Below are 17,920 nucleotides of genomic sequence, written 5' to 3'. Positions count from 1 at the left end.
CTTTGGCAATTATTGTAGGTTGGATCCACCATATGCAAGTGTAGTCAAATCTTAGATATAGGGCAAATTATTGCATGCACCATGGTCCACACAGCTGTGTGGACCAAAAATAAAAAGTACATTATTTTTTGTACTAAAGGTACATTATTTTTGTACTGTAGGTACATTATTTGATAGTATATATCAAATAATGTACCCTCAGTACAAAAATAATGTACCGTATAATAATGTACATACAGTACAAAAATAATGTACTTTTTATTTTTGGTCCACACAGCTGTATGGACCATGGTCCATGCAATAATGATGGTCCACACAGCTGTATGGACCATGGTCCATGCAATAATGATTGGCTTGTTTCCAAGAAAAAGAATAAAAAAACGTTTCTGTAAGTTAAGTCAACTTAAGTATTTATAATATTACATTTTTAGTCACTAGTTTTATATAATTGTAAAATTTTATTAATATATGATGTTATTTTTATAATTATAATCACATCAATATTCACCGTTAAAAATGACGTTCACATATAAATAGTGAAACTTTAACTATAGATATTGATTCTAAATTACAAAAATAATCTCATAAAAAAAAGTTTACTAATGGAGTTTAATAATTATATAATAGGGGGAGTGGAAGTGCAACATAATAGACAATTAAGGGACTTAATATGTTTAAATCAACTAACATTGACCAAAATTTTAAAAGTGAAACAAACCAAGGACAAAAAATGTTATTTTCCAATTAGATATATTTATTATTTAATACTCTTCTGTCTCATTTTATGTGTCTAGTTCGGTTAACGAGATTTGGCTGAATTTATTTTTAATTTAATTATTCACAATATTAAGTTTAGTATTATATTAGTATATAAAATTTATATATTTAGAAACTATATTAAATGTACTATTAAACACAATAAAATTTAAAATTAATTTTTTAAAAAATACTAAAGAAAATAAGCTAAGAAAAAAGAATTGACAGTTAAAATGAGACCGACGGTGTATACATGAGGATTAGGATCCACAAATTATATCGTGGATTAGGGTCCACCATTCACATTTTGAACTTTGTTCCATTATGTACATGTAATTAACACATTATGTACATGCCTTATAATCCTAGTCAGCAAGCCACAATGAAGTAACCAACTTAGGTTGCTCATAACTATGATTTACAGGGAAGCTCATCGTTGTTACCTGTAAGTGTGCTCTAGGTAAAACCTACTTATAGCCGTAGTCGGCAAAGGACCACAAGGTCATAAACCATCCCACGATCATGCAAGAAGTCAAACTTGGAAGCTCAGCTCATAATTACCAAATTAACTGTCTGACCAACTTGATTATGGTTACCCCAAGTTACCTATGGTTGACCAATTCAAACTAAGAATGTCAATGGAGAGCTCTCACAGGAAGAGGTTGAAACTTTATGATTATCAAATCAATTGACCAACTTAGCTGTAGTACCCAATACTTTGGTAACATTTTATTGTAGGGAATTAATTAATTAATTAACGTTGATATGAAATGTTGGAGATTTCTTTAATAGTACACTAATGTCTATATATAGTGGCAATTGGCCCATTACAATGGGTGCACAAAATTAAAATACAAAGAAATATGAAGTAGCATATCAAATACCTGAAATGGGGTTTCTACTTCTATTCATTTTCCTTTTATTACCACCATTGATGATCTTGGTGTTCTTCCCAAGAAAATCAAAATCCTATAATCTACCTCCGGGGCCCCGTGGCCTGCCGATTCTAGGCAACATGCTAGACCTAGGACCCGAACTGCACAAAACAATGGCAGGGCTGAAACAAGTGTACGGCCCTGTCGTTTGGCTAAGGATAGGCACCATAAACACCATGGTTATCCAAACCGTCGAGGCCGCTACAGAGCTATTCAAGAACCACGACGTCTCCTTCGCGGATCGCAGAATCGGCGACGTCAGCAGGAGCTACAATTACGCCGACGCCTCTCTGGCGCTAGCCCCGTACGGGGCGTTCTGGCGGGTGCTACGGCGGGTTTGCAGCGCCGAGATGTTCACTAGCCGCAAAATGAACGACACGGCGGCTATTAGGAGAAAGAGCGTGGACGACATGCTTATGTGGATTGAGAAAGAAGCTTCTATAGCGGGGCGGCGCGGTGTTGAAGTGGCGCGTTTCGCTTTCCTGGCGTCGTTTAACATGCTGGGGAACGTCGTGCTGTCGCGTGACTTAGCGGATCCTGAGGCCGAGATAACCTCGGAGTTCTACAATGCAATGATGAGAACGATAGAGTTGTCGGGGCGTTCCAATATTTCCGACATCTTCCCGTGTCTTAGGTTGCTTGATTTGCAGGGATTAAGAAGGAAGATGACTCGCGAGACAGGGATAACAATGGGAATCGCTTCATCGTTCTTGAAGGAACGCATGAAGGAAGGTGCTGATGACAGAGAAAATCCGAAAGATTTCTTGAGCATACTGCTTGAATTCAAGGGCAAAGGAAAGGACGAACCGGAGAAGTTTTCAGAACATGAAATTCTTGTACTCATTCTGGTACGGTAATAATTAAGTCCTTTATTAGTTTCTAGGAAAAAGTGTTAAATAGACCACTTAACTTATCATTTTTGTGCAATTAGCACATTAAACTTAAAAAGTGTACAATTCAACCATCAAACAATCAAACTTTGTGCAATTGGACCATTTTTATAAAAATTTTCTAGTAAAATCCAATTATATTACTAACATATATGTATTAAGAGTGACATTTTCTTCTACCATACTAGTTGGGAGTTAATATTGAAATGTTTTTAACTCAAACTAGTGTTTTACCCGTGCGGTGCACGGAAAATTTTTTATTATGAATTTAAATAAAAAATTTTAAAATATTAAAATATTAAAATATATTATATTTTTGTATATATTTGGTCAAGTATCAATTATCATAGCATACAAAATTAAAATTTTGTATGATTAATATAATCTCTAATCAGGTATATATAAATTTATAGAGAAAAATTTACATAATTAAATTGAATTATTCCTAATCGTATTTTATATATATTATAATTCTAACAATATGAATAATAACTAAGAATATTATACATAGAAATTTAAAAAATTGTAAATTTTAAACATTGTATATGTGATTTTAAATTCTAATCAGATGCATTTTCTTATATGATTGTGTAATGCAGTGTATATACAACTAATATTTATTAATATGTATATATGCAAATTCTATAATGTAATTTTTGCAATTATAATTTATATTGATATATTATAATTAAAATAATTAAAGTTTAAAAAGTTTTAAAAATAGCCTTTTAATTCTGTATGATTAATATAGTGCATAAGTATATGTATGCATGCATTTTTAAAAATATAAATATGTACTAACACTTATTTTATTAATTATAATTAAGAAAATTACATTTATAAATTAAAAAAATTTAATTTTTAAATTTATATGGATTAATGTAGTCCCTAACTATATTACATATTTAGACAAATGTTTAAAAATTTTTGATTTTTTAATTAAGAGTATGAGTTTAGACATATTTTAAAATATTTTTTTAATAAGTAATCAGTGTAGTAATTAACGTGTATAATTACGCCAGTAATCACAATTCTATAAAAAATGTGTATATATTTTCATATTGTACAAAATATTATAAATATAATATATGTCTACATAAATGGATAAAAAGAGAAATTGATATTTTTTTATTATATAGATATTGATAAATATTGTATAATTGTTTTCCTTGCATGAAAAAACATTCTTATTTTAAAATTTTTCATTGATATCTGAGTTTTGTTTCATAATCTACTTTGGTCATATTTTAAACTTTGAGTAACACTTGTGTGAGACCGTCTTACAAGTCTCAATCCATAAGATGGGTAAGATCTTTGATTAATGGATCAAATATTTGATTAATGAGTCGGATCTTTGACCTCGTTAATTAAATATACAACCCGTCTCACGGATTGAGATCATGAGACGGTCTCACACAAGTTTTTGTCTTAAACTTTTGTTTGTTATCATAAATAGTAATAGATGTCTGGAAACCATTTAGTTTTGTTTCTAAATATTTTCCAACCCATAAATGAAACACAATCAAAACATCTCTAGATCATCATTTAAATAATAGGTCCATAATAGACTTTGTAGTTCAATATTTGTAGATCTATGATATGGGTTTAACTAATTTATTGAAAGTTTATTTCTTTTAGTTCTATTATCTCTTATTATTCTTCATTTTAAATTGATAGATCTCAAGATGATGCATAATTCTTAAATATGTGAATTTCAATTAATTCAATAATATTATATTTAAATGTGAGACATATACCCAATAACATTATTTTTTTTCAAACTCCGCAAATGTAAGTTAGTTCAATTAGTTTATTTTTATGTTAGTTTTTCTTCGGTTATGTTATTAACGTAAATTAATTTGTTTTGGGCTCATAATATTTAAATAATAATTATTATTTTAGATTTGTAAATTTTTATAATTTATGCTATTTTATAAAATTTGTTTACAACATTTGTAGTACAAAACTTTTAAATTAATGCAATAATACTTATATTTGTTATTAGTGGAATGTTAAAATCATAATAATGATATATTTTACCTTTCACATTTTTAAACTTTGAAAACCAACATCATTTATGTAGGAAGAAATTTATATATANCTAATCGTATTTTATATATATTATAATTCTAACAATATGAATAATAACTAAGAATATTATACATAGAAATTTAAAAAATTGTAAATTTTAAACATTGTATATGTGATTTTAAATTCTAATCAGATGCATTTTCTTATATGATTGTGTAATGCAGTGTATATACAACTAATATTTATTAATATGTATATATGCAAATTCTATAATGTAATTTTTGCAATTATAATTTATATTGATATATTATAATTAAAATAATTAAAGTTTAAAAAGTTTTAAAAATAGCCTTTTAATTCTGTATGATTAATATAGTGCATAAGTATATGTATGCATGCATTTTTAAAAATATAAATATGTACTAACACTTATTTTATTAATTATAATTAAGAAAATTACATTTATAAATTAAAAAAATTTAATTTTTAAATTTATATGGATTAATGTAGTCCCTAACTATATTACATATTTAGACAAATGTTTAAAAATTTTTGATTTTTTAATTAAGAGTATGAGTTTAGACATATTTTAAAATATTTTTTTAATAAGTAATCAGTGTAGTAATTAACGTGTATAATTACGCCAGTAATCACAATTCTATAAAAAATGTGTATATATTTTCATATTGTACAAAATATTATAAATATAATATATGTCTACATAAATGGATAAAAAGAGAAATTGATATTTTTTTATTATATAGATATTGATAAATATTGTATAATTGTTTTCCTTGCATGAAAAAACATTCTTATTTTAAAATTTTTCATTGATATCTGAGTTTTGTTTCATAATCTACTTTGGTCATATTTTAAACTTTGAGTAACACTTGTGTGAGACCGTCTTACAAGTCTCAATCCATAAGATGGGTAAGATCTTTGATTAATGGATCAAATATTTGATTAATGAGTCGGATCTTTGACCTCGTTAATTAAATATACAACCCGTCTCACGGATTGAGATCATGAGACGGTCTCACACAAGTTTTTGTCTTAAACTTTTGTTTGTTATCATAAATAGTAATAGATGTCTGGAAACCATTTAGTTTTGTTTCTAAATATTTTCCAACCCATAAATGAAACACAATCAAAACATCTCTAGATCATCATTTAAATAATAGGTCCATAATAGACTTTGTAGTTCAATATTTGTAGATCTATGATATGGGTTTAACTAATTTATTGAAAGTTTATTTCTTTTAGTTCTATTATCTCTTATTATTCTTCATTTTAAATTGATAGATCTCAAGATGATGCATAATTCTTAAATATGTGAATTTCAATTAATTCAATAATATTATATTTAAATGTGAGACATATACCCAATAACATTATTTTTTTTCAAACTCCGCAAATGTAAGTTAGTTCAATTAGTTTATTTTTATGTTAGTTTTTCTTCGGTTATGTTATTAACGTAAATTAATTTGTTTTGGGCTCATAATATTTAAATAATAATTATTATTTTAGATTTGTAAATTTTTATAATTTATGCTATTTTATAAAATTTGTTTACAACATTTGTAGTACAAAACTTTTAAATTAATGCAATAATACTTATATTTGTTATTAGTGGAATGTTAAAATCATAATAATGATATATTTTACCTTTCACATTTTTAAACTTTGAAAACCAACATCATTTATGTAGGAAGAAATTTATATATNTATATATATATATATATATATATTTATTTATTTATTTATTTATTTATTTATTTATTTATCTCACCGAACCCCTTCCTCTGTGTGTGTGTGTGTGTATATATATATATATATATATATATATATATATATATATATATNGAAGATTTCAATTTTATCTTATTAGAAAGAAATTAAATTTGACATATCTATTTTGATTTAGAATTTTTTAAATTTTAATAAATATATATTTTTCTTTTTTCTTTTATAAATTCTATTTTCATTAAATATCATATTATTATTTAATGATTTTAAAAAGGATAGAGATCTATATATACATAACAATATAATAATGGAAAAATAGAATTACAAATAACAATGAGATATATTTTTGTTTTATTTTGAACCAAAGTTTAGATTTGTGCACATGAAAAGTTACAATTGTATTAGGGATAGGAACTGTATTACCGTATTTTTTAATATTACGCAAACCATAATATTATAGGTCTGTTTTGGGCGGGAAGTTAAAACTGAGGATATTGTTTTTATTAATAGTATAGATTGAATTAAAAAGATTTTGTAAAAATGGTCAAATTGCACAAATTTTACTTGTTTGATGGTTGAATTGCACACTTTTTAAGTTCAATGACCCAATTGCACAAAAGCGACATGTTTAGTGGCCTATTTGACACTTTTTCCTAGTTTCTATTATCCATTGCACAACTAGCCAAATTAGTCACTAGAAAAAGCCTAATTAGGATTAGTTTTGATATCAAATTAAAACATGGGTTACATCTCAACTAAAATTCTAAAGTTCATATTTAATATTTTAGTATTTATCTTACCATTTTGTGGCTTAGAGTTCAGTTTACAGGCGCAAATTATATGGTGGACCATGGTCATGACTGATAGTGCAGTTGTGTTGAAAAGATACTGCAGTTGTATTGAACTGATACTGCAGTTGTGTTGAAAGGAAACTGAGTTGCGCGAAACAGAGGTCGTTCATCAGTTCAACACCACTGCAGTATCCGTTCACCACAACTGCAGTATCCGTTCAACATAACTGTAGTATCCGTTCAAAACAACTGCAGTTCCAGACGGATTAAACGTTATCTATTTCGTCGCAACTGCAGTTTCCTTTCAACACAACTGTAATATCTGTTCAACACCACTGTAGTATCCTTTCAACATAACTGCAGTATCAGCCATAATCCATGGTCCATGGTATAAGTACTGGTTTACAGGTACACAACGTGACTACAATTTTCCCCCTAATCCCATGATCAACTAAAATCTTGGTTATTATTGTTGCAGGAGATGTTTATAGCGGGCACAGAGTCGACAAGCAGCTCAGTGGAGTGGGCAATGTCGGAGCTTCTGAGGAACCCAGAAGCAATGGAAAAGGCGAGAGCAGAGATTTCAAAGGTGGTCGGGTCAGAAACGAAGTTGGAGGAGAGTGACATCGACAATCTGCCATATCTACAAGCAGTGGTAAAGGAGACATTTCGTCTACATCCTCCGCTCCCTTTCCTGCTACCAAGAAAATCAGGTGAGGACACTAAGTTCATGGGATACGACGTGCCAAAAGACACGCAAGTATTCGTGAATGTTTGGGCAATTGGAAGAGACCCAGAATGTTGGGAAGACCCATTGACGTTCAAGCCCGAGAGGTTTCTTGGCTCAAATATTGACGTAAAGGGGCAGCATTTTGAGCTGTTACCGTTTGGGGCTGGTCGGAGAATCTGTGTTGGGCTTCCGTTAGGCCACCGTATGACTCACTTCGTCCTGGGATCTTTGCTCCACCAATTCGACTGGGAAGTTGAGCAGTCTGTTGATCCCAAAACTATGGATATGAGGGACAGGGTGGGCATCACATTGAGAAAGCTCCAACCTTTGAAAGCAATACCAAGAAAGCATGTGATTGGAAACTTATAGATGGGCATGCATGGTTCATCCGCATATCATATTATCATATTTTATGATATCATATTATCATATTAGCCTTTACAAAAAATAATATGCAAAACAATAAAAAGATAATACTCAAAATCACCCTTATGCCATTCATAATTCTCAATTTTGTTCTTAACTATCAATTCATCCAAAATGATCTTTTAACATGTAATAATATGCAAAATTTAAACAATTTGATCATCGGTTCAGCCACCGGAATGATTAAATTGGGTAAATTTTGTATAATTAAATGATCATTTTGGATGAATTAATAGTTAAGAATTGAATCAAATTAAAAATTATGATATAATCGAGTGACCGTTTATATAACGTATAGAACACGAGAAATATGAGTAATAACTAAACAGGTGAACGGACAATTTTACCCCTTCATTTGACCTCAACTTAACCAAAGGTTGACGAAAAGACCATTGGAAAGAATTTAGAAGTCAAGGGACTTAAATTGTCCAAATTAAAAGTCGATAATTAATTTTGAAAAATCAACATAGTCGGAGGACCATTGCTGAAATTAACTCTTATTTTTAGATGCATATGAAGTTTGAATAATGTAAGCTCAGTGGCAAGAATTACGACACAGAAATTAATACTAAATATTTGCATATTATAACAATTGTCATTAACCTAGACACATTTGGTGCAATTCTGACCATCTGACTTCACACGCATTGATTAAAGAGAAGCAGAAATTAGAAAACTCTCTAGTCTTGTAATAGATTTCCTATGCATTTGTCAAAGCAGAAAGTAGTATAGCCTTCTAATAACTTTGATTTACATAAACATGAAGATGAAAAGCACATAAAAAAAGTTATCTGCCATAGGAGTAGCTGCTCTTCTAAGTCTGCAGAGATCTCGTCATTACAAGTAACTTCTTCCGCAAGCATGGATATGATCGAGATCCTCATAATGTAATATGAATAGGATGTTTTGCATTCAATTAACTGCTGGAACGATGCCCCTTTAGGAAACAAGCAATCTTCAATAGAATATACAACCTTCATCTACCAACTAAAGCAAAGCAGCGAGAGATCAGTCATCTTATGTGAGGCTGGGTCTCTTATGGACCTATATTGACTGCACTCTGAGAAATGCCCTTGTGGAGGAAATAATCATCACAGGCCCTACTACAAGAAGACTCCACGGTGTTTTTGTTATAAATTTCTTCACCAAATCGTGAAAGGTAATTCAGACCCATGAGGAGTTCAACGATTGCTGCTTCGGTCTTAGCTTGGTTTGCGAAGTAGAGGGTCTGGACAAGAAGCACATTACTCCCAGATATTGTTGTCTGCTTCTCAAAGTTCCGCTCAGAATGCCATCTAACTGTGTTATGAGCAACCGGAGATAGCCATTCTAATATTCTTCCCAGTGCCAAAGCCCATTCTGATGCTAGTGAAGGATTATAAACAGATGAAGCCAGTGTCTTGGTGAATAGCCTTAACTTTGCCCTGAGCGAGTTTCTGACACTACTAGGCAACATACCATACAAGTCATCTCTAGCATCAACACTGATCAAGTGAGGCGAAGCAGCCAACTTCTCGATGAGTATGATAATATTTGCATAGTGGAGAGCCAAAGCAGCATAACCAAGAGTTGATGGGGGTGCAACTAACAGCTTATGTTTCAAATTGAAAAAAGACACTTTTGCTGAAGCTATGCCCCCACACAAGGCTAGTCCATTTGTATCTTTTGAGTCATCAGTATATCTTTGGTAACAGTCATTAGACTTCAGAACATCACCATTTGTTGGCATGCAGCTTTCTATAACAGGTGAATCATTACCGGCCTTGATGCACCCTCCAAAAGATGCAATAGGAGCAAGCCGTCTGGATCTCATCTGTGATGGTTTTCCACAGAGAACAGATGGCTGTCGGGTAAGTAATTTCCTGTTGCTTGACTTGCTTTTATCGCTGCTTAGCCCCAGACTTGAAAATGACCTCCCTAGAGGTCCTAAATATAACCTGGACATGTTACTTTCAGATGGATAAATAGACGATTGCAAAATAGCAGAGATGGAACGGCTGCGGACAAGAGAATCAGTGCTGAAATCCTCAGAATTAGTGCTTTCCTCAATATCTCCAATCTGATTTATCCCAAAAGCATACTTGATCCTCACAATTATTGTAAAAATAGATCGGAGTAAAAGCCGGACAATGTAGTCATGTGTTCTAACCCAAGGTGACATTTCTCGCAGATTCTTAACTTCCTGGCGTTGCCAGACAACCTTATGCTGAAACTCAATTAATTTCACATGACCTGAATTGGCACCTGCCTGTAGCCGTCTCAGCGTTTGCTCATGCTCTGCAAGCACCTCAAGTTCTTGAGTCAACTGCATTGTGGATGCAACAAATCTTTCCATTTTCTTAACCTTCCTCTCCATCTTCTTCAGCTTGTATTCCCACCCACACCCATTAAGATCCATCTCAACTGGATCATCAAAAAGCTTTTCAAGATTTTGATACGTAGGATCTGTACACCTCTTTCCTAGCCTAACAACTGATTTTGCAACACATCTTACATTGTTAATTATCTCAGCCAGAGCAAGATCCATGAGGTAATCATCATCTTCAGAGACAAGCTTCTGAATACCCAGTGAAGTTGTAATTTCTTCTCTCAACCTCGCAATTTGCCTGTCACCTACCAACTGCCACAAGTTGATAACCTTAGACATCAAAGTTGCAACCTCAAATGCCAGAATACCAATTGTGGACTTCTCAGGCTCTGATGCTGAGCTCTTCCGTGAAGTTCTCCAGAAATTACTAAACCATGAATCAGTCACTGATTCAGCCCCCATGGTACCAGCTTAATATAATTAAATTGAAACCTTATTGGATTTTGAAATCCTGCAAATAGAAAAACAAGAAAACAGGCACCACTAACAATGTCAAACAGTTCGAGACTGTCCTTCACAAATCACAAAATATGCTAAAGTACTTGCAATTCGAACAAAATGCAGGCTTGGATGGAGTTGGTGAGCAGGAGGGCGATGAAAATCGCTTATATTTCATTTCATTTCAAAAATAATTTGCAAGAAAATTACAAGGTAACAAAATAAAACGCAAACATTTAATTGACGTTACAAGTTTTTCAGAAGCAAAAACGCCCACGAAAAATTAGCAACGCACAAATCTCACCTCCTACCACACTTTCTCCTTCTTGAATTGTAAAATTACTCCAAATTGAAACGAAAAATCAGCAAATAAATGGATAAAATCTTCAGATTGCACTTCGGATTTGTTAAAGGCGCACAGAAACTCAGAAATCAAGGGGAAAATAGCACAATGACGTCATTTTCAGCTGCTTTTCCGAATGCATTTTCTCACTAAACAAAAAATTACGGTAATTTGATCACAAATTTCAAACTACAACAGCTAAAAACAAAAACGAAAGACATGAACGCACCACAAATTTGAAGAACAGCGAAGTGTCTCAGAGCTCCGAAGAAGCATTGACTGTGGAGATCCTTGGGCGAAGGCGAATAGCGTGTACACCACCGGCGTAGGTTAGCCAAAGAGCAGCAAACAATTCAGCTCCGGGAAAGAAAGAAGGCGAAGGATAAGATCGAAAGCGCCGCAAAATAGGGGGGACCGGAACGGAGCAAGCAGAGAGAAGAAAGCATGGGGTGTATGATTCAGTAGAATGAGAAGGACCAGTTATCGTCCATTGGATAAAAAGAAGAAAGCTAAAGTGCGCCGTAAACTCCGAGGCATCGGAGGAGATAGATATACTCAGCTTATCCGTCTAATTTTATGTGTTTGATTTATTTAACCAAATTGGACTAAATTTTTTATAATGTAAAACTTATAATTAATATATACATTTTATAATTTAAAAATATTATTAATTTGTTGAATGATTAAATAAACAGATATTACATTATAACAGTGTCAGCAGTACTCAAAAAAAAAAACAGATAAAATAGAACATATAGAATAATAAATTGGGGTTTTTATATGTTTAGGTTGTTGGGGTTGACAAGGATGTCCTTTTGGTAGAGCTTTTTCTTTTTGGAGTGTAGTATTTATATTGTTTCGTAAAGGATTGAGGTTTCGGCCTGACAGAGCATTTGAAAAAATATAAATCATGATAACTCAACTAAACAAGGAGTCCTTCACTTTAAAAGGTTGCTCCCGAATTGTGGTTGGTGAAACTTAATCCCGAGTCATTGTTTTTAAATTTTACTTATGTAACTAATTGAGGTGCACATACGAACAGTGTAATATTTATATTTTAAAGAAGAGTGGTGGCTTTTGGGGAATTCCAGTGGGCATATTTGAAAATTGTGTGCTGTCTGATTATGTTGGGAATGAGATCAATCAAATCAAATTTTAGTTTGGCATAATGAGCATTGTAATTAGAGAGAGATGCCGGAATATAATGTTAGTTCCTTGTTAGGCGAAACAACGTTGATAATAATTGATATCGTCTTTGTTCACGTTGTTGGATTCTCCTCTCCAGTTGCACTGCTCCCTCACCACACCACTTCAAATCTTTTGTCCACTTTCATCTCTCACTACTTGTTCTGATCTATTTAAAACGGCTAAATAAGTAAGCCAATCATTTAAGTTTTTTTTTTTTTTTTAAATAATGCTTCAATACAATCTCTTAAATAGGTGACAAAAAATTATCACTTTTTTTTTAGTTCTTCAATTATTGACTATTATGTAATTTAGTCTACATTTTCAACTTTAGTCAATGTGATTTATAATTGTTTTACTGTGTTATAAATTTAGTTCCTTATGGTGTAAAATAATCAATTTAATCATTCAATTGTTTACTTATATCAATTTCCGTTTCAAAAAATTAATGGACTAAATTTATAACATGATAAAATAAATGACAATCACATTGATTAAAATTAAAATTGAAGAAAAAAATTACATAATAGTCAACAATTAACTGAATTAAGGGACTAAAAGTACAATTACATTTGATAATAGTAATAAGGAAAAAGTGTCAAATAGGTCATCGAACTTTTACTATTCGTGCAATTAGACCACCGAACAAAAGAATGTGTAATTAAATCATAATAATAATCATAATCATAATCATAATAATAATGAATAGTGTTGAGTATACTTATTGATTAATTAAATAACAGGCTTTTGTTTTTTTTATTGATAAAACATATGATATGATTTTACTAAGTATACAATAAAATAAAAATTTCCTATAATAATTTTTTTTAAAAATTACAATATTGTGGATATATTTCATATTTGATGAAATTATAGCCTTCTTATTCTATATTATCGAAAAAGCATATGATACAACTTAACTAAGTATACAAAACAATAAAAATTTCCTACAATATATTCTCATATGAATATTTTACAATTTGATGAATAAAGTAATATATGTATAATCACAACAACCAAAATCAAATTTGAGTACTCTTTAGTTTGATTTTGTGGGAATTGAATATAATTGAGGAATTAAATTAATAATAATAAACATATTTGATAGAATGGATGAGTGATATCATTCACCTAATTCCCACTTGAGAAAGGCATGCGAAGCGCTCCAGGGTAAAATATTTACAAAGTGACGGCTGTGGGATTTGAACCCACGCCCTTTCGGACCAGAGCCTAAATCTGGCGGCGCCTTAGACCACTTGGCCAAACCATCAAGATGAAATGTTTCGCTCATGATTTGATTAATAAACAAAGAAAAAGTAGAGATGGTGACCGAAAGACATAATTGTATATTTTAGCAAGCATATAAATTCAATACAAATTCACATAAAAGGTGATGAGGCCAAACCGTTGCAATACGCTAAAGAGTACGTATTTTTGCAAAGTGGAATGTGCTTTGCATATACTATTAGTTCATATTTTGCTTATTTTTTTCTTAATTTAGTGAAAATTGAGCTTTTAAAATAAGGCAAAATTTTGTGTGAGACCTTCTCACCATGATACGGGTCGGGTCAAGATGCAAATGTAACACTTATATGCACAAATGTCATACTTATATGCTCAAATGCAATACTAATCAGGAATAAAATTTTTGTTACTTATAAGGGTAAATGTAATACTTTTAAGGGAAAATACTTTTACATTTCGATTTAAAAGTATTATATTTTTACTCAAAAGTATTATATTTGCCCTTATAACTAAGGGTTACTTGTCAACATTACTTATTATGAAAAATGTATGACATTTTCTCTTATAAGTAACAAAAATTGTATTCTTGATTAGTGTTATATTTGAGCATATAAGTATGACATTTGCACATATAAGTATGACATTTGGATAGTGCTTTGACCCGACCCGACTCGTCTCATACAAGTGTGACCCTTAAAATAATCAAAAATTGTAAATAGTTAAAATATATCATTGAATTGAAATTAATTTAATTAACTGACTAATCGAATTAATTTTTAGTTGGGTTGATTAATCAAACTGAAACTAGAACATAAATCCTGAAAGAATCAAATATTTTAGCAAGCATATAAATTCAATTGAGTAATTTAACTGAATATAATTAACAAAAAAGACAATAATTCGATTAATTTAGAATTAGATACTTTGGTTTAGTGCCAAAGACCTTGTGGTCAAACAGCATTTCTCCCAAATGAGAGGTCATGGATTTGAACCAAAAAAAAAAAAAAAAGATATTTTGGTTTAGTTATACATTTCATCAAATTTAAGATTAATTCAATTTTGAAGTATTGCTATTGTAACGGACGTAACAGTCAATTAATTGTATTCATTAATGAAGTCCTGATTACCTCATACTGTTGTCTGTAAAGTTCATAGGTTATGAGCTAACGACCAACGAATATTAATTCAACTACAGCATAATGAACATTTTTATTTTTTTATTTGTTGGGAAACTTGATTGTCCCAGTAAAAACTTATCACAATAATAAGTGTATGTATACTTTAGGGTGTGTTTGGAAAGCAGGAAAATGATTTTCGGAAAATGATTTCTGGAAAATGAGTCATTTTCCAGAAATCATTTTCCTTTCTTGTGTTTGACAGCAAAGTAGAAAATTGTGTTTGTGTGTTTGGTTCATTTTTCAGAAAATGGACAAAAAATTGATTATTATCCATCTATGTAATTCAAGAACACAAAATAATCACCACAATAATATAACAATTGTTACAAACCATTCATTTATAACAAAAAATCACAACAAAATAACAATATCTCAAAAACATTATTAAAAAAAAAAACATAAAATCCCTAATTTTCGCGGATTGGTTTCGCAAACTGCGAAACCATGTTTGTGAGATGGCGAATCAAAGGGGAAGAAGAAGATAGCAAGAAGAAGGAAGTGCAGCCAGGCAGAGGATGGCTTGGAAAATGACTTCCCCCAAAAAAATGGGAAGTCATTTTCCTCCAAAACTAGCTTATTTTCCATTGACTAAAGGTTATTTTCCATTGACTACATTTTCTTTGGTCTTCCCAAACACCCAAAACCCGGAAAATGATTTCCAGAATTCATTTTCCGGGTTTCCAAACACACCCTTAATGTTGAATCAACCATGATCGTAATGTATGACTTTTAAACCAATAAATTTTTGTTTGATGGATTAATTTATAATTAGTTAAATAGTATATCAATTAATTGAGAACATAATAATCAATCAATCATTAACTGGTCTTTCTTTTTTCTTATCACAAATTTGGGACACATTAACAGTAGCGAGGAGAGCTTGCCTTGCAGCATCTTTCTTCTTCTGTTGTCTTTCAAACTCTGTCAAAACATCCTTCAGTTCCGAAAAAGTAATCGGAACCGGGCGTATACGTAGCGCGGGAACGATATGATCATAATCCTCATTGAGTTGTGTGAGAATATGAATCACCAAGTCTTGCTCACTAATCGGATTTTGAGCAAGTGCGAGAGCCTCTGCAATGTGGAACATCTCATCAATATACTCTTCTATAGGACGACTATTTTGGGGATTCGATGCGAGCTGATGCGGGATGGTGAGGAGCTTGCGAAGTTGGTAGTTAATCGGTTCCATGCTACAACAGATGATGCTGCTGAGGAGATCAGGGGTTGGATAGTGTCAGAACAGCTCCCTAAAATGGTATTGAGAATGGTTTGATCTTGTCTAAACCATGGGAGATATGCAGGATTAAGTTCCTTTTGGGCTACATCAGAAAATTGCGCAAGGGCTGGCGATGTACCATCAATATATCCAAGCAAGTCTAGGCCAATGAGGGAGGCTTGAATCTGTTTTCTCCAAACTTGAAAGTTTGAAGATGTTAATTTAATGGGAAAATTTGTTGGAGCATTAAGCTGAATGATTTGTTTCTCTGTAGGGAGGGCCATTGGCAGGGAAGGAAAAAAAAAATTATGCTCGTTAGAGTAAAGACTTTGATACCATATAGAGATGGGAGGAATGATGATTTATTATGAAGCACCAGGATGGTTTAAATAGCCCTGCAAAACTAACTCCTACACTAATTACACGCAGACTAATTCTAACAGAAGCAGACAAAGTCTAACCACTAAACTAAGCGTGACAAGAATCTGTTATATACTACTCCTTTACAAAGGGAAGATGCCCTAATAGCTAGGTTGCGTTGGTCGCCAAATGACGCCAAGACGAAACACTTATCCAATCATCCCCAACCATCCCTACATTAGATTAAGCGAACGGTCCATAGAAAACTCGTCCAATTATCCAATCAACTAGTCTATTTAAATTGGGGAAAAAGTCAAAGCACTAAAATTCATATTTTTAAAATAATAATTAAACAGTTTTATTAAAAGGAGGAGGATAATAGCGTTATAAAATAAAGTCCAATACCAAATCATATGCTTAAAAACCAACCCTGCAATCATGTTAATATGCTTTTGTTGTCTTTCAACTCTTTTAAGACAAAAATTAAACTTTGTTGCAGACATTGAGACTCGAAAATCTCAACATGCAAAATACAGAACATGATTAATGATTATCCCATCATCTCACTTAGATGTTATCTAACTATAACTATTATATATTGGAATTGTTGACCAAAATAATTCATCTATATGTACTTTTGTTCAAACGCAGTTGGATTGTCATAAAACCGAACCGTATCATGTTTTCGTTCAAATACATGTGCTAAACCCATGTTAATTAACTTATTATGTATTAACTTCATCAAAAAATCAGTTACCACATCACAACCTTCACACTGATATATATAAATATTATGTTGAATTTTTAGCACTTTTAGCCCATGACTATAGTGACTTTTGCAGAATTAGTCCACGACTTTCAAACTTTGCAATTTTGGTCCACGACTATTACTTTTGTTGCAAAAATGGTCTTTCTGGCAGCTTTTTAGTCCAATACTCGCCGGAAAAATAAAATCCGGCGAATTTTCCAACAATTTTTCGCCAGAAAAGAAAACTACCAGATTTTCCATCCATTTCTCGTCGGAGAGAAATTCCTCTTTCAAGTAGGATTAAAATAGACATTTTTAAAAAACTAATTAAAGTTAAAACTAATTTGTTTCTAAAAACATATGTAGCCAATTTAATTATTTTGATTTTAGTAAACTAATTAAAGTTAAAACTAATTTATTTCTAAAAATATAGGTAGCCAATTTAATCTTAGTAAAATTAAGTACAAATTCAAAATTATTTTTACTTTTTATTTTAAAATTCAATTGACGAGACTTACCAATAATTTTATT

General features: G+C 31.5%; 2 protein-coding genes across 3 annotated transcripts; one reads left to right on the top strand and one right to left on the bottom strand.

Annotated features, from left to right (window-relative positions):
• The first annotated feature begins 1,621 nt into the window (after window positions 1-1,621).
• Window positions 1,622-8,310, top strand: LOC116029350 (cytochrome P450 76A2-like). The gene is made up of 2 exons (XM_031271315.1): window positions 1,622-2,539; window positions 7,628-8,310. Exons 1-2 carry the CDS (start codon window positions 1,646-1,648, stop codon window positions 8,246-8,248), a joined length of 1,515 nt encoding a protein of 504 aa, XP_031127175.1. The 5' UTR covers window positions 1,622-1,645; the 3' UTR covers window positions 8,249-8,310.
• Window positions 8,311-8,867: 557 nt separating this feature from the next.
• On the bottom strand, window positions 8,868-12,006 carry LOC116029349. 2 transcript variants are annotated; one of them, XM_031271314.1, is made up of 3 exons: window positions 11,684-12,006; window positions 11,416-11,603; window positions 8,868-11,124 (listed from the first exon to the last, which is right to left on the bottom strand). In XM_031271314.1, the coding sequence occupies exon 3, from the start codon at window positions 11,073-11,075 to the stop codon at window positions 9,342-9,344; it is 1,734 nt and encodes a 577-aa protein (XP_031127174.1). In that variant the 5' UTR covers window positions 11,076-11,124; window positions 11,416-11,603; window positions 11,684-12,006; the 3' UTR covers window positions 8,868-9,341. The 2 variants fall into 2 exon arrangements, with proteins under 2 accessions (XP_031127174.1, XP_031127173.1); XM_031271313.1 differs by lacking the exon at window positions 11,416-11,603.
• Window positions 12,007-17,920: the final 5,914 nt, after the last annotated feature.

This window comes from Ipomoea triloba, chromosome 9, assembly GCF_003576645.1.
Source record: "Ipomoea triloba cultivar NCNSP0323 chromosome 9, ASM357664v1".
Taxonomy (NCBI): Eukaryota; Viridiplantae; Streptophyta; class Magnoliopsida; order Solanales; family Convolvulaceae; genus Ipomoea; species Ipomoea triloba.
The sequence above is the reverse complement of the archived record's forward strand: the minus strand, read 5'-3'. Positions and strand labels throughout refer to the sequence as shown.

What these genes read in the sequence shown, in the direction of transcription:
- LOC116029350 (XM_031271315.1), top strand. Translation starts at nt 1,646, where the DNA reads ATGGGGTTTCTACTTCTATTCATTTTCCTTTTATTACCACCATTGATG. An exon ending in AAATTCTTGTACTCATTCTG is followed by an intron (nt 2,540 to 7,627) that starts GTACGGTAATAA and finishes TTATTGTTGCAG; the next exon opens with GAGATGTTTATAGCGGGCAC.
- LOC116029349 (XM_031271314.1), bottom strand. Translation starts at nt 11,075, where the DNA reads ATGGGGGCTGAATCAGTGACTGATTCATGGTTTAGTAATTTCTGGAGA.